This window comes from Leptodactylus fuscus, chromosome 11 (genome assembly GCF_031893055.1).
Source record: "Leptodactylus fuscus isolate aLepFus1 chromosome 11, aLepFus1.hap2, whole genome shotgun sequence".
Taxonomy (NCBI): Eukaryota; Metazoa; Chordata; class Amphibia; order Anura; family Leptodactylidae; genus Leptodactylus; species Leptodactylus fuscus.
The window spans coordinates 1,606,827-1,628,738 of record NC_134275.1 but is presented as its reverse complement, the minus strand read 5'-3'; the positions used below and the strand labels follow the sequence as shown (position 1 = coordinate 1,628,738).

General features: G+C 48.9%; 1 protein-coding gene across 2 annotated transcripts; it reads right to left on the bottom strand.

The window, feature by feature from the left end:
* Nucleotides 1-208: 208 nt before the first annotated feature.
* Nucleotides 209-21,912, bottom strand: XIAP (X-linked inhibitor of apoptosis). Of its 2 annotated transcripts, none has more exons than XM_075260628.1 (7): nt 21,866-21,912; nt 12,756-13,631; nt 11,217-11,316; nt 9,401-9,479; nt 8,244-8,274; nt 6,728-6,916; nt 209-5,549 (listed from the first exon to the last, which is right to left on the bottom strand). In XM_075260628.1, exons 2-7 carry the CDS (start codon nt 13,606-13,608, stop codon nt 5,356-5,358), a joined length of 1,446 nt encoding a protein of 481 aa, XP_075116729.1. In that variant the 5' UTR covers nt 13,609-13,631; nt 21,866-21,912; the 3' UTR covers nt 209-5,355. The 2 variants fall into 2 exon arrangements, with proteins under 2 accessions (XP_075116729.1, XP_075116730.1); XM_075260629.1 differs by lacking the exon at nt 21,866-21,912 and adding an exon at nt 18,179-18,365.

Here is a 21,912-nt window from a genome sequence, read left to right as displayed (position 1 = left end):
ACTTCATCCGTCCACAAATATAACGTGGATAGATCAGACTATATTAGACTTGGATAGAACTGCAGAATTTTCAGGAACAGATAGTAACATGGAAAATTACACAAACCACCAAAAATTTGTAAAACACGTAAACACATTCTCTTTAAGGTAAAACAATAATATGACCGCACTACATATTTTGCAATTTTCACAAATTTTTAATGGCATGATTTTTTTTTTTTCAAGTGAATTGAATAGGACCCCAAATTCAATGGGATTAAACAGTAGCAGACGGGGCACAAAGTACAAGTCCTAAAATAATTGCTGATAATCTGAAATTGGCCTTTTCTGGAGTTGCTCAGAAACGTCGGTCTGTCCGGGAGTTGTGTACACAAACGTCAATGTGAATTGTGAAGGATCCAAATGTTCATTGTGTAGTGAGGGTTTGGTAGTGTGTTATGGGATACAGACGGGCACTCAATAATTAGTCATGTATATAAGCCTTGCTTCTACCGCACAGCCAGCAATGGAGGTCTATGGGAAGGCGTGGTCACGGTCATGCCATGGATATTCAGTAATTTGTTATGTCCTGTATATACTGGAGTGCAAACCTCCATCTCTGGCTCCATGTGAAAAGAAGGAAAAAGAGGGACAAAGGTGATTACTACAAAGGGGCAACACGGTGGCTCAGTGGTTAGTACTGAAGCCTTGCAGCAATGGAGTCCTGGGTTCGAATCCTGCCCAAGACAACATCTGCAAGGAGTTTGTATGTTCTCCCCGTGTCTGTGTGGATTTCCTCCCTTTCTACAAAGACATACTGATAGGAAAAAAATGTACATTGTGATCCCGATATATATATATATCCGTATATGGGGCTCACAATCTGCATAAAAAAAGTGATTATTACAAAGTCCAGTTCAGACAGTTATAGAAAATCATGTAATAACACAGCGATTGTACGGCAGACACGAGAACAGAGTATATTAGCAGCATTACTGGCATAAGAACAATGTACATTACAGAGGACAGCAGGGTGTAGTTACCAAATTTACAGATATTGCCTCAGTCTCATAAAATATACAGAAATGCCATAAAAAATAGATTTAATAAATGTACATGGTGAAGGAACATTACACGAGTCAGATGTGAGAATATTAGATCCGTGCACAGTATGGCGTGCAGGTTATATTATATATATATATATACAGTATATATAGCCACGCACTTCAAATTCCCTGAAGCTTCTGTTCTACCCCATTCTGGTCCAGTGATGACACGTTCGCTCCGGGGTATGTGACTACTGCAGCGATAACCCACCACGGACAGATAACCCCTCTGCAATGCGCATTATATACTGTCAGTAAGGGCTCCCTGGTACGTACACTAAATATTCGGCTTGATCTTGACCTTTGCAGCAGAGTAAATGCTAAGCAGACTTGTGAGTAGCTTGTGACTGCGCTGCGCGGTTGTTACGTGCCAAAGGCAACCTCACAGAAGAACAAACACTCCCCAATGTGAAGATGCAAACAAGACCCGGTCTTATCACCCGAAACTTTATTACTAGGCCCACTACTGACTGGGAGTTATTGGTCGGGGTCTGAACGCCCTGTACAATATTACAAATAACAAAGCTCATCTATTATGACAAGGCTTTGTGTTTCCAAAAACTTTTTACCGTTCTGCCGAACCCCAATATCACGCCCCCACACACTCGTCTACACTTCTGTATAACCTAACATGGGCCAAAGTGACCACAATGCACATATTCCTTGGCGTGGTCAGTGACTATAAGACAGGGTGTTGTTCACCCTATTCCGGCATCTTCCGGTATCATGTCTGCTTTTTAACAAATCCACCGTCACACCGATCCCCAGGTTGTATACGGTATCACAGATCAGTCCATTTAACGTCCATGCAGTATTATCTGCAATACCATATACAGCCTGTGCTCAGGGTTGGCGCAACGAGGCAACTATGTTTTTCTAAATCTAAGCCAGCAATTTAAAGGGGTTGAAGATGAACCCCACCATTACCTGCATTTAAAGGGGAACTTTATCAGGAAACTGCTGCTCTAGAAGATCGCACTGTCATTACCAACCTATATCTATGACCACATGGTTGCATTACGTTTCTCTTCTCTATTAGATGACGTTACAGTAGGAACTGTAGTATGGTCATTGTTCAGGATAAGCTGCCCTATAGGTGTCTATGCAGAATAACAATTTCTGGCTGATATTTTGCAGTTTTCCCTCTGCACGCTTCATCTGTAGCTTGCAGTTGTCCATGAGCTGGTGGATGAGGACTAGCTGCCATATAATAAAGCACTTAGAAAGTTTCCGTCACAGCCGTCTTGGCTACTTTCAGTCTCTCACCCCCCCCCCCCCCCCCTCCTCATAGACTTCTATGTACATCTGAAATATGTGACCTGCAGTCCGTCACTTATATGTGTAGATGAGATTCAAGTCAATGTGGCAGCGAAGAGGGGGAAGAGCCATAAGAGGAGAAAGAAGCATTAGTCTCTGATCAGATATATTAGGGCTAGTTCACATGTGAACTGCCCACCGGGTTTTGACACAGAGAGAGACGCCGACCATCGCTGTTGCGGCTTAACCCTCTGCTGTCGGCTCAAATGAATGAGCCGACATAGGAGGGAGCTGCCGGGGGCGGAAGCCGCACGGCTGAGCCTGCGCGGCTTCCGCCTGAAGAAAGGACATGTCCTTTCTTTTCTCCGCTAGCGGCAGCCCGCCGCTAGCGGAGAAAAGAAGCCCGGCGTTCTCCATAGACCACCATTATAAGGGGAGGCTTTGGACGCGAAATCCGCTGTCAAAAACCTCCCCTTATACTCACGTGTGAACTAGCCCTTACAAAGTTCCTCATCTTCCTTTGTACCAGGGATTGATGCAAGGTTAGTTTTCCCAGTTACTGTATAGCCTGTACAGATCGGGCCACAATAATACTCGCCTTTCCTTACCAGCCACATTTATTATGTTTTCACACACCTTTACCTTCTTGGGCTGGGATTGTCAAAAAAGGACATCGTCTAAGTCACAACATATAAAATAATATGTATATTTGTATATAGATACAGATACATATATATATATATTGCTGTGGGCAGGCGGGCATATATTCCCCTCCACTGCAATCTTACAGTAAGCAGTGTAAGTTGGCTTACTCTGAGCTGGCATATTGGCACGTTATTGTATCTTAAGCTGTGCCCCTTCCTCAGTAAGTCGTGCCCTTTTCTCTGTACGTCGAGCCCCTTCCTCATTCAGCCTCACCACCAGAATTCAGCCGCGTTTCGATCAGTAAATCTCCCCCACTGCTATGGTTGGAGCCACACAGGACAAAGACGCTGCAGAATTTTGGTTACGGAGAGTTAGTCTGCAAACCATTGTAGCAAACCTGCAGCTTTCTCTCTGGGTTCCCCCCACAGTTTTCATCCCTTTTTGAAACCCATGGGTGAAAGCAGTAGCAATAATGGACAGGGTCACTTATTAGGGTGAACTGCGGGTTATCATCACAGCGGGTAAGAGCAGAAAAGAAAAAGGGAGCAGTGTGTTATGTAATATACCATAATGGCGGACTAGACCAACACAATCTGCAAAAAAAAAAAAAAAAAAAAAAAGGAAACCTAAAGTTTTCATTGTGTAACTGATGTGTTCTAGTTATATACAGACATGACCAGTGAAGTGTAATAATTAGAGATGAGCGCACTATTAGGAACAAGCCAGTACGAATAGCACGCTCCCATAGAAATGAATGGCAGCGGCCGGTTACGTCCATTCGTCAGCGGCCGGCTACGTCCATTCATTAGCGGCCGGCTACATCCATTTATTTCTATGGGAGCACACTATTTGAACGGCTGTTTCGAGTAGCGTTTGCTCATCTCTAATAATAATAAAACTAAAAGCGTCCTCATATCTAATATACAAATAAAATGGTCCAAATGAGTAATTCTGGAGCTAAATGACAAACCAGTCCCAATATATTCAGCTTTCTGCAGACATTGGCTTTGCCAAATATACACAGGCCTTAAACAACCCAAAGAGAAAGTCACTTCTAAGAGCTCGTTCGCACAGGACAAGAGCGGGTGGATTCTGGCGCTGAATCCTCCTCAGACTCCGCCCCCTCACAATAGAGGTCCATGCAGACCGCCAGCGTCCTTTTTTCCATGAGTGGTTTGTTCCCGATTGCAGAAAAAGAAGTGAGCTGTCCTTTCTTCAGGCGGATTCTGCGGCTGATTCCGCTGCAGCGTCCACCTCTGGACAAGGCCCATTCATACTCCGGAGCGGGAAGCCGCAACTATCAGAAGCTGCGACAGTCGCATTTTGGTTCTATTCTGATGCAGCTTCCAGTGTCAAAATCAGGACCAAAATATGCGGTCCCATGCCCTGTGTGAACGAGCCCTAAGGCTTAGGCCTCGTGTAGCAAAACAAAAACAAATAAATACATTTTTTTTCTGTGCACAGGATTACCCGGAATCTCGTTCATTTTGCAGGCCCGGTAACACACATTTTTTTCAGTAGTGTTTCCATAATTCAGAGCTTTAGCTTAGCAAATCCCATCCACACATTGCAGAGAAATACCTGCGGTGGAGATGATGCGATTTCCAAAACAGTCACATTTCTGGAAATCGCAGAATGTCAATTATACCTACAGAACCTCCGGCGGTTTCCCCATCGGTATAAAAGAAACAAAGTCAAGAAGAAAACGTTTCAGACTTTGTGAAAAGCGCTGCAGGAAAAACTGTGAGGGTAAGGTCTCAGGGGTTTTTTTTGGTCTGGAATCTCAAACGAAGGCAGCCTCAGATTCCCGAACCAAAAGACGGGTAGCTGCGACTGAATGCCGGGGCAGTGCACCAGTATCCGGCCACGCACTCCGCTCTGGATTAGGCCCAATGAATGAGCCTTGTGCGGAGGAGGGAATGTCTTCAGGCCAAATCGTGAGGCGAATCCGCCTGAAAGAATGAGCGTGTCGCTTCTTTGTCTGGGAGTCGAAACAAACAACCCCCGGAAAAAAAGAACTGACCAGCTCCTATTGATTTCAATGGGAGACATCGTTTTGGTCAGGATTTTGAGGCGGATACGGCCTCTAACTCCTGACCACAAAACCTGTGTGAACTTACCCTGAAGAGTTTCTGCCGCGGATTATCCTGCAGCGCTTTTTCACTGTGACCTAAAAGGGGTTTTTGGTTTGGGTTCTTGTAAAACTGAGCCAAGTCTTATCCATGGTTATTGCGCAGATGTTGCAGAACAGCAGACAAGGCCACACAATGTGATGAGACAGGAGAGGCCACATACACATCTTAAAATTATATAAAATAAAAATATTTGAACTTTAAATTAGAAGCTAAGATTAAAATGCAGATTTTCTTTAGGACATGAAAATTCTCTGGCGTCTTTCTACAATAGTACAACATATTGGGCATTTATCAAGGACCTCGGCACAGTCAGCGCACACGACTAGGTGACCACAAGGGATAAACACGATGCACACAGCCTTGTCCATGCACACTTTGCAGAGTTTTTCCTCTTCCAGTTTCCTCAACTTTTCTTCTATGCTGTTCTCTGCAAAGCGTGAAAAAAAAAAAAAAAAGAAAGTTAATCTTAGTGATCTGAGAAATTGTACAATTAAATTATAAACTAACAACAATAATAATACGGATTGGACTATCCTGCAAACTGAAATCTACATTTATGGAATGACATTTCCAATAGCAATCAGTTGAGAACTGAAAGCAATTAGGATATTGTCTGTGCCCGGGGCGGTGCGACATTAAAGGGGTTGTCTGGGGACTTTAACTTACTTCAGGGCTTTATTCACTCCAGATCTAGGGATCCTAAGCTGGCTCTGATCCCGGGTCACTTGCTAGGAACCCGCACCTGAGCACTCTGCGCCCTCCCGGTTTTCACAAGTAGTTACTAAGGCTATAGGATCTGGCAGATTATAGTAAAGCCCCAATAACACAAGTCATTAACAGACAAAACGTCTCGTTCATAGACAAGATCGCACCCTGACAGTGCTGGGGATTTGGGGAGATGCATACTGCCCAAAATATAGGGGAGATCAAGCAGATCTGTCACATTCACAGTCCAGTCATATTAATGTGAGCAGCGCCTACTTATGACGTCAACATTAAATAACCAATGGCAGAAGGCGCGTGTCATCAGCCATCTGGGTGCACTCATCATTGTGGAAGCCACGATGGATCAGCACCAGTATGCCTCAATCCTTGTGGACCATGTTCACCCCTACATGTGAATTGCGATGGCATCTACCAGTAGGACAATGTGACGTGTCATAAAGCTCGCAGTGTACGTGCACGGTCCGAGGAGCACCAGGATGAGGTTACCGTACTCCCTTGGCCAGCAAATTCCCCGGACTTGAGCCCAATTGAGAATCTGTGGGACCACCTTGATCGGGTTGTTCACGCCATGGAGGCTCAACCGCGTAACCTAGCGCAGCTGGCCACGGCACTGGAGTCGGCTCAACATCCCAGTGACATCACCACCACATCCCAGTGACATCATCACAACATCCCAGTGACATCACCACCACATCCCCTCTCTTCCTGCAGGTCTCGCCGCGGTCCGCGGGTTATTCTGGATTGTGACAGGTGGTGACATTACTGTGACTGGACTGTGTACCTTCATGGGTTTGTGGCCATGCCGTTCTGTTCCTACTCCTATTACTGGCCCCTTATTGGTCTGTGAGACATCGTAGACTCTTAGGACTTGGTGCTTACCCTTCTCTGTAAGTGTAACACTCTCCTTTGCAGACTGAGAGTTTAGCAAGTCGGAGACCAGAACCTCGACAGACGAGTAGTTTTTTCCGGTGTTTTTGATTCTTTTCAACATAAGTTTCTTAATTTCTTCTAGTGGAAATTCCATTTGCTGAGCGTGGATCACCAACGGGTTCTTCATTAGCTCGCTGTCTAGAGAGAGATACAGGGCTATCAAACTACAGAGACAATAATAATAAAATATACCGCAGTACATCATATCCGGTAACCAGGGGACGGATCTCATCTGCCGATTAGTAACGGCTTCTGGAAACGTTACAGAAGTCTCTAAAGGACATGAGGGGATGTCACCCCTGCCCAGGACCCGCTGCCCCGTCTCTGCTCTCACATGTATGGTGTACAGCCCCTATAAAGGGAATAGGTCAGTAGTCAGATGCCGTTACATAAAGGTCAGCTAGAAATGATCCTGGTCATGGCTTGTAGCCACAGGCACCGTCAGGTCACCTAGGCCGCATCATCACAATCTGTCAGTCAAAAGGCAGATGGGGCCATGAATGTCACATACACGTCAGCGAAAAGGGATAAAGTCATCACATATTAGGGCATGGTGACTTCTGACCATTATGCACTTGCATCGCTGTAGTATTCATAACCGGGCTGTGGCCTTATCAAACCAATAATGGCCCTAATAGTGGCAAAAATATACAAAATACCTGTGTGGCTACAAACCAATGCAGAGTTATTAATCGGTTTATAAATATGCAAAAATGCAGCCTGCAAGTGCACTGGGGGCGGGGCCTGATGTGCCAACAGAAATCAGCAAGTGCTCCAGCTCTTATCCGAGTAGTCAACCAGCAACATCTCTTAGGCCGGTTATAGAGGACCATGTGCTTTGCCATGGCCGTGAATTAAAGGCACAGGGGTACAAGCCGATGTCTCCCGTGTACTGCCCGTGCTCCACAGCCCCTTTCATTAAATGAATAGGAGCCACGGAAGCAAGGGCAACAAAACAGGACAGGAATAGGTCCCGTTCAATATTTTGCAGCCCAGACTGTTTGCCCGCACATAGGACTGTGTATTTCACAATCATGTATACGGGTCTATAGAAATGAATAAGTCTGTGTGAAATCTAGAAAATATATGGACAGCAAACTGACCACGGCCACAGTCGTCTGCAGCGGGCCTTAAGAGGCGAGCGGCGTCTTCAGCCATTGCCTGTATCATGGCTGTTTGTAGACAGATCAGACTTGCCCATTGTGCACTTGCAAACACATAAAAACAGATGATTCACGTCACATTTATTACAGCAATTTAATGAATGCAAAAAACTGCTGCAGAGACGGCAACCTGGGGAATCCGGAACAGATACCGTACTAAAGGGAGAAAAAGCCCAATTCTACTAACGCCTGGGTTTGTTTAAGAAAGACAAACCAAAAACTGCAATTTTTGTACCAGGACCAAATAACATTTTTTTTTTTTTTTTTTTAATAATAACAATGTAGAATAAGAGTTTTGTTACCTTCAGGTAAAGCAGGTTGGGTCGCACTTTCCTAGCAAAAAAAAAGAGGTTACATTACTACGTAGACAGCATATGCAATAGAAAATACAAAAATACGGCTGTACATCACATACATTGTGGCTTGTGAACCTAGAGCTAGTAATGGGTTAATAAGTGTACCCCTAAACTTTTAGCCGTGTTTTGAGTGATTTCTGAGTTTCCATTGGAGCTCATGGCATCCTCTGCATTTGTTTACAAGGTGTAGCTTCCTCACTACCTCCCCTGTCACCGCCCCTCCTCCTCTCCAACTCCGTTACACCCTCCTCCCTGTCTCTCTAACTAAGCTGTCCCACTCACTACTAGGCCCCCCCCTCCCTAGGCTATCCCGCCCATAACTAACTCACTCAGCCCTGGACAGGAAGACACGTAAGTATTGCTGGGTTTGGCGAGAGTACTGGTGACATCGTTTTGGATTATTAGAAAGTGTCTCTGGGGCGGCCACATGAACACCCCGGGGATATTAGTAATTATAGATTTTTTATTTTTTTATTTTTTTTTAATTAGAAGTTAGGCAGGAGGAGAGGGTTTAGTTTAGGGGTTAATTCCGATTCTATCCCGAACAATCGCTTTAACAAGTGGTCAGGACTAGTACAGCGAGCTTTGGCACTCCAGCTTTTCTATCCGTATTTTTCATGTAGAGAGGGGAACAGAACCCGCGTACAGACTGGCAAGTGAAAATGTGAGCTGGAAAGGAGCCAAATTATGTAAACGAAGCATATTACAAAACTTATTAATGACACAAATACTGTCAGAAACATCAAACGTTATCCAAAAGTCTAATTACACTTAATAATAATAATAAATACGACCTCTACATTTTCTTTTTCATGGAATCTGTGTGTTTTTTTATTTTTTCCCAAAAATGTTCCATGAACTGTATTGCAGAAACGTGATGTGCCCTTGGCCTACTGAGCATTTAGTAATGCAACACAGAAACCCCCTAGATGTCAGCTGGTGTCAAACTACGAAACACTTGAACCTTCTTCTGTGCAGAGAGCAGACACTCCCTAGGGCTTGGCACGTTATTCTGTGCACATAACAGCGGTCACATGTCTGAGGTCAATGCTTAGTGACTCCATTGTTATGCATCCAGTTTAGTGAGCAATAAAGGAACTTACCAGGCGGCTCAGAAGGGGGCGGGATAACTGCACATTATTAATAAAATGCTGCCCCTTCTCATCCACTAGAAACCTGCACCTACAGTAACAGAAGAAAAAGGTTAGATCCTTGCATCAAAGATAATGAAATATAGTCCCAGGCTCAGCGAGCACACGGACCCATTCGTTTCTAAAGCCCCATACACATGCCCCAAGTATTATTGGCCCGGGCTCATTCATAAAAATGAATGGGGAAGTGAAGGCGCACACATATCATCCATGTGCCGTACGTCAACATACTCGACACTTACACACGTTCATGTACATGTAGCTTCCAAAAATTATCTGCAAATACATCCACAGCAGTGCTAAATATTCATGTGCCCTGATGCATCTCCCTGCTCTCACCCTGTGCACCAAGCCAAGCTAAGGGAGCACAAGGACAGAGTATTTAGCACTGCTGAGGATGTATCTGCAGATCATTTTTGGAAGCCGGAGAACCCCTTTAAAGATGACCTTTCATGGCCTCGGACACATGTGTTTTTATATATCGCTAGATAGCCAACAGTGCGCTGAACTCAGTGTCCCAGGAGAAGAGATATCAGTGCAATTACCAATAGCTGTTCAACGTCAGAAGGGCAATCTAGCTGGGAAGGCTCCTCCTGACTGTACTGTCTGTAGCACTATACTGTCAGAGGGGGGCGCTCCTTACCACCGAGCGGAAGATTAGGACACACCTTATAGTGTCCCTCTGGTCCAAAGATTTATAATACAGTGCACGGCTACTTAAAGGGGATAAGTGTCCGACTACTGGGAGGCCCAACCACCAGGACCCCCAGTGATCAGGAGAACAGGGAACCAAACGTGAATGGGGCTCCATTACTGCTGTGCGGCTGCTGGACTGTAATCTCCGACAGCGCCTGCGGTCCAATAGAAGTCAATGGAGCGCTGGGAGGGTTTAGGGGGACTGATCACTTGGGGACACGGCGGTCGGACCTGATCGGACACTTGTCTATCTTGTAGTTCAGGTTGACAGAGGAATCGGTAACTCAGTTTGTGTAAAGAGTATGAAACCTTTTAACAAGCTATGTATACAATAGTGCAGTGTGTGGACATGAGGAATAACGTGTTTCCTGGCCATTATATGACAGGTATTGCAGTTTCTTTCTCTCGTTTTTAGTTCTCCCTAAGGTGGTGGATGAAGACTAGCTACTATGATGTCTGCCATACACTGCGCACAGAAAGAAGAGACATCTGCTCCATAACGTCATCTCTCACACTCAGAAACTGCTGCAGGATCATGTAGAGAAGTACTGGCCATTACTGATAGGAATAAAGCACTTGGGGCGAGACGCAAACTTCCTATTTAGCTGTTTGCACGCCCCGCTGGACCTCATGTCCTGCTCATCACTTCCACCACCACCTTTAGGTTTCTACTGAGAGATTTAAAGGGAGTCTGTCAGTAGGAAAATCAGACTAATGAATGTACCTGGTGGAGTAGCCTCTAAACTTCCCAAAGAAGTTTCTCTCCTCCTCCAATGGCTTGAATTATTTCCCACTTTACTCTAGATAACTGACCCCAAGTGAAGCCCTAACAGGAGCCAAAAAAAAGCCCCTTAAAAGCTTTTCAGATAATCTGCAGAAGAATAAAATCCTAACGGTCATGAAAATGGATCTGCAATGCAGAATAAGGAAGGCCTCTCTGGAAAGTGCAGAAGATACTCTCATTAGTTTGATGCCAATTTTCCGGGTCAAAAACTCCATTAAATATGTTTGTCCTGCAATTCAGGATATTTCAGAGTGATGCCACTAAATAATCACATCGGCCACTTCTTACCCCGGATACCATCTTGCATGTATTTCCCAGGGGTCATCCTTTGCTTTCCAATCTCTTAGTTCCCCACCACAGTAAAAGCATCTTGTAGAGTCATCTTCACCTGTGGTACAAAGTCAATAATAAAGTTTGGAACAAACATCATCCTGAGGCCTCAATTACCCCGGGGAACACCCGGACTTCCCGGAGTGAAACTAGTCCAGTGACCGGCGCTTCTGGTGTATGTGACCGGATACAAAGCCAAGGGCCCGAAATGTGAGCAATGCAAGGCCAGTCACTGACATTAGTGGTATCAGATAGTGGAGCTGAAGCCATATAGTAATCCCTGGCTCTGTATCCTGCACCAAGTATGGAGGAGATGGCGACCAACCTCTAAGCATTTAGGTATTAGAATATGTAGACCCCTGGAAAGCCCAACAGGGTGCGTATAGTGAGGGAGGAGGTGTGGACTAGAAGCTTGCACTTTTTCCCAAAAAATTTCAGAGGAAAATGGGGCTGAATGTAGTGGGGGATAGGTGAGGGGGGTGGAGGGAGGTCGTCGGTGGAGCAGAGTCGCCCAGATTGGTGCAAGTAAAAGCCCCAGTAGTGATGTCTGGGATGTGTGACCTCAAAGAGGATCAAAGAAGGTGCCGAAGAGAGCCGGACGGTGTGAGGAGGTCAAGGACAGGTGAGGTAAGGGGAGTATAAGGGGGCATTCACATGGGCGAAGTTGGTGCTGATTCTGGCACGGACTCTGGATCAGAATCAGCACTGAAAAAAAAGCCTACCACTGACTTCAATGGGTTCCTTTTTCCCCACACAGAACCCATTGAAGTCAATGGGAGGCTTTTATTTTTTTCAGCGCTGATTCTGATGCAGAGTCCGCACCAAAATCAGCGCCAACTTCCTCTGTGTCACTGCCCCCTAAGTGTTTTTTCCATCACCTCCCCTGGGCCTCCGATTATTATACACTGGTGTCTGAGGAGACCACAGCATATAATAGCCCCGGGCTACTGTGAGGAGCATATTGTACTGTGTGCGCGCCAGGAGGAGAAGAAAACCTGCGCCGCCTGTATGCGCCTCTGTGACGTGACTGGTGGGTCCCACATTAACATTGGCAAACTCCACTGCAGAGCCACCGGTCCATGCGGCCCTGCACACTTTGCAAAACTACAACTCCCATCTTGCTTGGGCGGGTTAGGATGATGGGGTTTGTAGTCTGGCAACAGCTGCAGAGACACAAAAGTTGTGCAAAACTACTGTCCTATACAAGAGTGTTGCAGAGTTTTGTCCCCCCCATAAATGATTTCCCTATTTTAATTCTCTAAATTCTAGGTGCGTCTTATGGTCTGAGGAAATCAATGACGTGAGTGTATATAGACTAATCTACAGATAATCAGGGAGATAAGAGGCATAATAAATCTGCTATAATAAGCTCCCCTAGGGACACGGAGTGATGTGACTACAGTCTCTGTACAGTGCTGTGGTATAGGTTGGTGCTATATTAGAAATAGATACATAGCCATGTTTTTTCTGTAGCGTAGTCGTTTAGTCCGTTCTCACCTGTACTATAGAATCCGGCTCTGGCCAGCAGCTCCTTGTTAGTGGCGTAAGACCAATTAGCAAAACTCTCCAGACGAGTCTTCATCTGACTCATGGCTGGATTTTCCGGAACTTCCGAACCTCTCCTCGTACTACTGAAGACGCCGCTCGACTCCAGAGAGACATTCCCGACATCTCGACCTAAAACGAATAAGCAGTCGGGGAAATGTTTGCGATGTTCCGTCCAGGCCACGTCACTTGGCTCCCAGTTCATCAGTTTTCCTCCACAACAGAAACATTTCACCATGTCGTTGACACCCGTGTAGAAGAGACCGGCGTTCGCCAACTCCTTGGCCGTCAGGCGCACATAACTCGGCCAGTTCTTAAAAGTCTTAAGTCGCGCCTCTTCGCTGCACATATTTATATACTTGGGGAATTTGGGCACCGACTCATCGACGATTCGTCCCGTCCGCAACAAGAAATCAGTCTGAATCTCTGAGTTGGAGCCGTGAGCGAGATCATTGGTTGCGCAGTTATTGACAAGGTGAGGGCCTGAGAATTGACTCCCGGGCGCTTGGGTTTGGATGGAACTGAAGGAGTTAATAAATTTGCAGTTTGGGCTGATTTTCCGGTGCTTGCCGATGGCCGTGTCTCCGTGATGCCAACCTTGTACCGCCGCCTTACAGCTGAAGCACGCCACTCTGTCTTCTGTTCCAGTGTAGTAGAAGCCGGCGCGGGCCAGGGCCGGGGCAGAAATAGGACAGGAACTTGGAAAATCTGTAAAGGACGCCAATCGAATGGTCTCCTCGGAGTAGTCAAGGTCCAATTCCATGTCGTAAACACCATCAGACAATTTTGGACAGTTACATGTCATGTCCTCCGGGATGAAAGGTTTATCTATAGCAAGAGAAAGACAACAATGCAGGGAGAATGAAAAGAAGGTCATTGAAACCTAACGGGGTGGTCCGGGATCAAATAAAGATTAACCCCTTCCCCCCGTCTAACTTCTAATTTACTTATGTTTAAAAAAAATTCTATAATTACCCATATCCCGTGTGACTTTCTGATAATCTGGTGACGTTCCATTTTCCCGTTTCTGAACATCACCATTACTCAACCCTCACCGACTCCATCTTACCAATGTCTCCTCCTCTTCGGACACAGCTCCTCCCCTCTTCCTCTCTGCAAGCGCTTGCGCAGTCTGAAGGTGCCTGCAACACAAGCGCAGTAGAGCTGGCACATGAACTCTACTGCGCAGGCGTCAGCGGTCCTGCTGGTCTGTGTACGCGCCTGCAGAGATGAAGAAAGGAGTCTCCAGCCTGCGCAAGTGAAAGAAAAGGAGAAGCCGTCTCCCAGATGGGAAGACAGGCAAGTATGATGGAGTGGGAGGGGGCTGAGGAAGTTGGGAAGGGCAAATAGTGGCGGGATAGCTAGGGAGAAAGGGAGGGGGCTGTAATGAAGTGAGAGAGGGGGGGGGAGCAGTGAGAGGGATGTAGTGTGGAAGTGACACCATGTAAACAAATGCAGCCAATGCCAGGAGCTCCCAGAGACACCCGGAAGTCACTCAGGTCTATGGGTGCGCTTAGTAACCCATCACTAGCACTAACAGATCTTTAAAGAAAAGAAAAAATTGTACCTTTTTAAAATGGAAGATTCTTGGGGGGGGGGGGGGGGTCCAACACCAAGGAAATATCAGCTGTTTCACGCAATAGCAGCACTCCCTGAGCGAGACGATTGGCTCCAGAGGCTATTTTACGCGACGTTCATTGGTCACATGCCTTGATCGCAGCTCAGTCCCATTCAAGTGAAAGGGGTGATGTGCGATACCCATCACAGCCACTGGACAACCACACAACACTGGGCTTGTACTGAAGAGGCTGCAGAGCTCATCCAAATGCTGCAGCCCCATGAAACAGCCGGTATAGTGGCTGGGCACCTGTACTGATCAGCTACAAGGAGCTGAGATACACTATACAGGTTCTGAATAGCTGATCAGTCTGAGGACTGGCTGTTATCGCACCATTAGATATTTATGGCCTACTATAAAGGACAGGCCATAAACCCCTTTGACCTTCGTTACGTCTTCCATTTTTGTTCCAAGTCACTAATATTATAGAAATATAATACGCTGCAAGTGACAATGCGTGGATTTAATAGCCGCACCTGAAATCTACAATGTCCGCTCATGTAAACTCTCCAAAGTATAGTACGATTCATCTAGAAAAAAAATCTGAACTGCAAGTCAATTTCCTCGCGGATTCTTCTACTTTTTCCCCCCCTTAGAATCTCATTCCCTAGGCGGCCACTGTAAACCTCTGCAGATTTATTCTAACAAATTTTGCAGCATTGCCGTCCTCTGGATACAAAATGAAGTGAGAATCATAAAGAGAAAGCAAGTAGAGATAAAAATACGGCCGCTCCTGATCCACGCTTGGGTATGGCCACAAGAAACCGTAAAGCGATAACGCAGACTAAAGGAATACATAGAACCATGGTATAAAGGAAGAAGTGTTCCTGTTCCGTGCCGCTTTATATTTCTGCTCCGCGCCGCCGTTCCGTTGATATACCATTTTTACCCAATATGCAAATGAGTCTCCAGACAGCACAGGGGGCGTCTTCTGTGCTGCCTGAAGACTCTCCAGGACACCTCCATCTTCTAAAGCCTCTCCGCCGTGTCCATCATGTAGTCTTCTTTCGGCGAGCCTGCGTTTGGAATCTAAATTCCGCGCATGCGCAGTTGGCTCTGCGATTGGGCAGAGACGACTGTGCATGTCTGTTCGGCTATTTTAGTATGGACGCTTACAGGCACAATACGCTCATGCATCGGTCATAGTAAACTGGCCGATCAGACACAAGCAGTCAACTCTGCCCGAAGCCTCAGCCGAGTGCGCAAAATTTATGCCCCGAATGCAGGCTCGCTGGAAGACGACTACACGAAGGACGCGGCTGTAGAAGATGGAGGCATCGATGGAGAGTTTTCAGGCAGCACAGGGGACGCCCCCAGTGCTGTTTGGAGACTCATTTGCATGCCAGAAAAAAAAAAAAAGATATATCAACGGCGGCACGGAGCACAAATATAAAGGTAGTGGACGAAAAGCCTTCCTTACGGTTATTCCAACGTGATATTATCTGAAAAAGGAATTCTAATGATAGACTCCCTCTGAAGCCTTAGGCCTAATGCCCACGATACACCTATAAGCAGGGTGACGCTCTCCCGATGAGGCGTCCAATGGTCCAGGACAATGAATACAAACCATATCCTATCCTGCTCCATATCATCAGAACCCCCCGCGAGGCGAGAACATCATGGAACGCACTTGGATGTCGCACTCGTGTGCAGGGGCCTTAAATCTTACCTGCAATGGCGTAAGGTCATTGGCTGCAATAATTTGGCAGGGCTCTCGATTTGTGAGCCCTTATAAAGCCTAGTTATTGGGATCAAACATTTCTACGAGTATTTGTCCCAGTCATCAGCCTAAGCAGGAGCCTGAACGCTTACACAAATCTCAAAAAAAAAATAAAATTAAGGGTTTTTTTTTTTACCAATTGTAAAACACCGGCCTTTTGGCGCAATTTCCCCACAGAACAGACATTTCACATCCTTCCACTAAAGGGGAATTTCTCAGTTTCATTTCATGAAATTCAGGACTACGAGCGCACCGCTGTATTGTGTATTCCTCATACGATTCCTATTACAGAACATGAGCGCTATACGTAACCCCCCCCCCCCCCCATTCGAATCCCATCAACCGACTGCTGACTTATGTGTACAGAGGGGTCGGCACAATCACATCTGCCTTCGGGCTAGCGGCTGCTATCTATGACTATTAGGCCATGCTCATATCTGCTGGCGGGGTCACTCCTGCGCCCGGTCTCCACAGGTTTCCGTCTTCTGCCCGAGAAACTAGAATTTGCAATGGGTTTGCAAAGTGCCCGTCCATGTGCGTCTTCTGCCTCTTCACAGCGAAACCGTTATTTTTAACCGGACACAAAGTCGGACATGCAGAACTTTGTGTCTGGTTAAAGAAAAAACGGTTTCGCTGCGGAGACCAGAAGACGCTCACAGGTGGACACTGAGCTCCAGGTTTCCGTCTCCTGTCCAGTTTCTTGAGCAGAAGACGAAAACCTGCAAAGCAGAGACCGGGCGGAGGCGTGACCCCGCCCTCACACCTGCCTAGTTCGGAGGGCATGTCCTCAGGTGAATGTCCTCAGGTGACCGGCCGCAGAATCCGCCTGAAGAAAGGCCAGCTCACTTCTATTTTCTGAAAGCAGGAACAAAGCACTCGTGGAAAAAATAAATGACCGGCTCCCACTGATTTCAATGGGAGACTTTTTTTTGGTCAGGATTTTGATGCAGATTTCACATCAAAATCCTGACCAAAAACCCCGTCTGAACTCAGCCTAAGTTTTATAACGTTAATTTTAACACGAACATCTACTGCGGACAGACAGATCTGTTATTACTGCACTGAAAGCAGAGAAGAAGAGGGACGCCATAAAAATGGCCTCGAACTGACGCTAAAGTGTCCGATAAATGGATCCGTTAATATCTGTTTGTGTCTGTTATGACGGGGGGGTGGGGGGGTGTTTAGTAGACACTACCAGAGCGGACATCCAATGGTAGTGTGAACCAAGCCTAAGTCTACACAGTGTAATAGGCAGTAATTATGGGTCATTGTGATCAGATTAGAGAACAGGGTGCGGGAGATAAACCAACAGCGATGCATACCTACAGAGTCTACCCTCATTAGGGTTTTGAGCCGCGATTCTGCAACATAATCAGCCTGCAAAAATGGCGCAAGCTGAGCAAACCGTTATCAAACTGACCCATGCACTATATATAATAAAACTAGCGTGGCGGTCTATCCATTCTTCTGCTCCATCGCAAATGACAGACAGCAACACATCTCATGGGGTCCCACTGACTATAATGCTAGGGGTGGGACAACACGGTGGCTCAGTGGTTAGTACTGCAGCCTTGCAGCGCTGGAGTCCTGGGTTCTAATCCTGCCAGGAACAACATCTACAGGGAGTTTGTATGTTCTCTCCGTGTTAGCCGACCAGAGATCACTGCGTTCCCTACTTCTCCTTCATTCATATTAGTGAATGTCGCAGGGTAACACGGTCATCTTTGGTTGCAGGATGGAAGTCACGGCAAAAGACCCCCGAGCTTATCAAGGAGTCTGATCACAAAGTCACGGACACTACAGTGCAGATGTGAATGCAGCCCTAGACACATCCCTGTCCTTGTGCCACACCTTGCAGACATACACACACACATATATACACACAGACAGATAGATAGCACTATACACACACCATATATATATATATACACACACACACACACATTAGGAGATTGCACCACTCTTTCCTATAATACAAGGCTGAGCTCTGAGCATGTGCATGCAGGTGCAGGATATCAGAATCCCTGTGACACTTACCACTATGACTGGAATAAGACTAGGCTGGAGGCCTGCAGAGGCTCCGGGGGCCATGTCCTGTGCTGTCCTCTCCCTTGTCCTGTCCTGTGCTCTCCTGTCCTGTCCTCTCCTCTGTCCTGTGCTCTCCTGTCCTGTCCTCTCCTCTGTCCTGTGCTCTCCTGTCCTCTCCCCTGTGCTGTCCTCTCTCCTGTCCTGTCCTCTCCCCTGTCCTGTCCTCTCCCCTGTCCTCTCCCCTGTCCTCTCTCCTGTCCTGTCCTCTCCCCTGTCCTGTGCTCTCCTGTCCTCTCCCCTGTCCTGTCCTCTCCCCTGTGCTGTCCTCTCTCCTGTCCTGTCCTCTCCCCTGTCCTGTCCTCTCCCCTGTCCAGTCCTCTCCCCTGTCCTCTCTCCTGTCCTGTCCTCTCCCCTGTCCTGTGCTCTCCTGTCCTCTCCCCTCCCCTGTCCTCTCCCCTCCCCTGTCCTGTGCTCTCCTGTCCTGTCCTCTCCCCTGTCCTGTGCTGTCCTCTCCCCTGTCCTGTCCTCTCTCCTGTCCTGTCCTGTGCTCTCCTGTCCTGTCCTCTCTCCTGTCCTGTCCTCTCCCCTGTCCTGTCCTCTCCCCTGTCCTGTCCTCTCTCCTGTCCTGTCCTCTCTCCTGTCCTGTCCTCTCTCCTGTCCTGTCCTCTCCCCTGTCCTGTCCTCTCCCCTGTCCTGTCCTCTCCCCTGTCCTGTGCTCTCCTGTCCTGTCCTCTCCCCTCTCCTGTCCTCTCCCCTGTCCTGTCCTCTCCCCTGTCCTGTGCTGTCCCCTGTCCTGTCCTCTCTCCTGTCCTCTCCCCTGTCCTCTCTCCTGTCCTGTCCTCTCTCCTGTCCTGTCCTCTCCCCTCTCCTGTCCTCTCCCCTGTCCTCTCCTCTCTCCTGTCCTGTGCTCTCCTGTCCTGTGCTCTCCTGTCCTCTCCCCTGTCCTGTCCTCTCCCCTGTCCTGTCCTCTCCCCTGTCCTGTCCTCTCCCCTGTCCTGTCCTCTCCCCTGTCCTCTCCTCTGCCCTGTGCTCTCCCCTGTCCTGTCCTCTCCTCTGTCCTCTCCCCTGTCCTGTCCTCTCCCCTGTGCTCTCCTGTCCTGTCCTCTCCCCTGTCCTGTCCTCTCCCCTGTCCTGTCCTCTCCCCTGTCCTCTCTCCTGTCCTGTGCTCTCCTGTCCTGTCCTCTCCCCTGTGCTCTCCTGTCCTGTCCTCTCCCCTGTCCTGTCCTCTCCCCTGTCCTGTCCTCTCTCCTGTCCTGTCCTCTCTCCTGTCCTGTCCTCTCCCCTGTCCTGTCCTCTCCCCTGTCCTGTCCTCTCCCCTGTCCTGTGCTCTCCTGTCCTGTCCTCTCCCCTCTCCTGTCCTCTCCCCTGTCCTGTCCTCTCCCCTGTCCTGTGCTGTCCCCTGTCCTCTCCCCTGTCCTCTCTCCTGTCCTGTCCTCTCTCCTGTCCTGTCCTCTCCCCTCTCCTGTCCTCTCCTCTCTCCTGTCCTGTGCTCTCCTGTCCTGTGCTCTCCTGTCCTCTCCCCTCTCCTGTCCTCTCCCCTGTCCTGTCCTCTCCCCTGTCCTGTCCTCTGTCCTCTCCCCTGTCCTCTCCTCTGCCCTGTGCTCTCCCCTGTCCTGTCCTCTCCTCTGTCCTCTCCCCTGTCCTCTCCCCTGTGCTCTCCTGTCCTGTCCTCTCCCCTGTCCTGTCCTCTCCCCTGTCCTCTCCCCTGTCCTCTCTCCTGTCCTGTGCTCTCCTGTCCTGTCCTCTCCCCTGTGCTCTCCTGTCCTGTCCTCTCCCCTGTCCTGTCCTCTCCCCTGTAATGTCCTCTCCCCTGTCCTGTCCTCTCCCCTGTCCTGTCCTCTCCCCTGTCCTGTCCTCTCCCCTGTCCTGTCCTCTCCCCTGTCCTGTCCTCTCCCCTGTCCTGTCCTCTCCCCTGTCCTGTCCTCTCCCCTGTCCTGTCCTCTCCCCTGTCCTGTCCTCTCCCCTGTCCTGTGCTCTCCTGTCCTGTCCTCTCCCCTGTCCTGTGCTCTCCTGTCCTGTCCTCTCCCCTCTCCTGTCCTCTCCTCTCCCCTGTCCTCTCCCCTGTCCTGTCCTCTCCCCTGTCCTCTCCTCTCCCCTGTCCTGTCCTCTCCCCTGTCCTCTCCTCTCCCCTGTCCTCTCCTCTCCCCTGTCCTGTGCTCTCCCCTGTCCTGTCCTCTCCCCTGTCCTCTCCCCTGTCCTGTCCTCTCCTCTGCCCTGTCCTCTCCCCTGTCCTGTCCTCTCCCCTGTCCTGTCCTCTCCTCTGCCCTGTCCTCTCCCCTGTCCTGTCCTCTCCCCTGTCCTGTCCTCTCCCCTGTCCTGTCCTCTCCCCTGTCCTCTCTCCTGTCCTCTCCTCTGTCCTGTCCTCTCCCCTCTCCTGTCCTCTCCCCTGTCCTGTGCTCTCCTGTCCTGTCCTCTCTCCTGTCCTGTCCTCTCCTCTGTCCTGTCCTCTCCCCTGTCCTGTCCTCTCCCCTGTCCTCTCCTCTCCCCTGTCCTCTCCTCTCCCCTGTCCTCTCCCCTGTCCTGTCCTCTCCCCTGTCCTGTCCTCTCTCCTGTCCTGTCCTCTCTCCTGTCCTGTCCTCTCTCCTGTCCTCTTCTCTCCCCTGTCCTCTCCTCTCCCCTGTCCTCTCCTCTGTCCTGTCCTCTCTCCTGTCCTGTCCTCTCTCCTGTGCTGTCCTCTCTCCTGTCCTGTCCTCTCTCCTGTCCTCTCCTCTCCCCTGTCCTCTCCTCTCCCCTGTCCTCTCCTCTGTCCTGTCCTCTCTCCTGTCCTGTCCTCTCTCCTGTCCTGTCCTCTCCCCTGTCCTGTCCTCTCCTCTGTCCTGTCCTCTCTCCTGTCCTGTCCTCTCTCCTGTCCTCTCTCCTGTCCTCTTCTCTCCCCTGTCCTCTCCTCTCCCCTGTCCTCTCCTCTGCCCTGTCCTCTCCCCTGTCCTGTCCTCTCCTCTGCCCTGTCCTCTCCCCTGTCCTGTCCTCTCCCCTGTCCTGTCCTCTCCCCTGTCCTGTCCTCTCCCCTGTCCTCTCTCCTGTCCTCTCCTCTGTCCTGTCCTCTCCCCTCTCCTGTCCTCTCCTGTCCTGTCCTCTCTCCTGTCCTGTCCTCTCCTCTGTCCTGTCCTCTCCCCTGTCCTGTCCTCTCCTCTCCCCTGTCCTCTCCTCTGTCCTGTCCTCTCTCCTGTCCTGTCCTCTCTCCTGTCCTGTCCTCTCCCCTGTCCTGTCCTCTCCCCTGTCCTCTCTCCTGTCCTCTCTCCTGTCCTCTTCTCTCCCCTGTCCTCTCCTCTCCCCTGTCCTCTCCTCTGTCCTGTCCTCTCCCCTGTCCTGTCCTCTCTCCTGTCCTGTCCTCTCTCCTGTCCTGTCCTCTCTCCTGTCCTGTCCTCTCTCCTGTCCTGTCCTCTCTCTTCCCCACCAGCGCCCGACACAGCGGGATTGTGACAAGGGTCAGACCACGTGACACCGCACACCCGCGCGCCTATGTAAATGAGGTTCCCGGCAAAGGGCGTGGCCTAAAGTCAGGTGGGCGGGGCCGGAGTATAACATAGCGGAGCATAGAACCGCAGGAGAACGCCAGGTGTGTACTGGACATAACCCCAGGACCTATCAGTGGTGTAATAACTCCAGGCTATAACCGCGCAGTCAGTATACAGGAGGTTACACATAAGGAAGGGCTGCAGCACGTTACAATACACACAGATTACAGAGAACACTCACAGTCCTCAGGCAGGGACTTCCCTCAGCAGACCCGGTAGTGATCGCTC

Bases quoted from the DNA above. Each gene is read 5' to 3' on its own strand.
- XIAP (XM_075260628.1), bottom strand. From the start codon at position 13,608: ATGACATGTAACTGTCCAAAATTGTCTGATGGTGTTTACGACATGGAA. The intron at 11,317-12,755 runs GTGAGAACGGAC...TTTGTACCACAG, and splicing joins AGCCGGATTCTATAGTACAG to GTGAAGATGACTCTACAAGA. The intron at 8,275-9,400 runs GTAAGTTCCTTT...TTTTTTTGCTAG, and splicing joins GCCCCCTTCTGAGCCGCCTG to GAAAGTGCGACCCAACCTGC.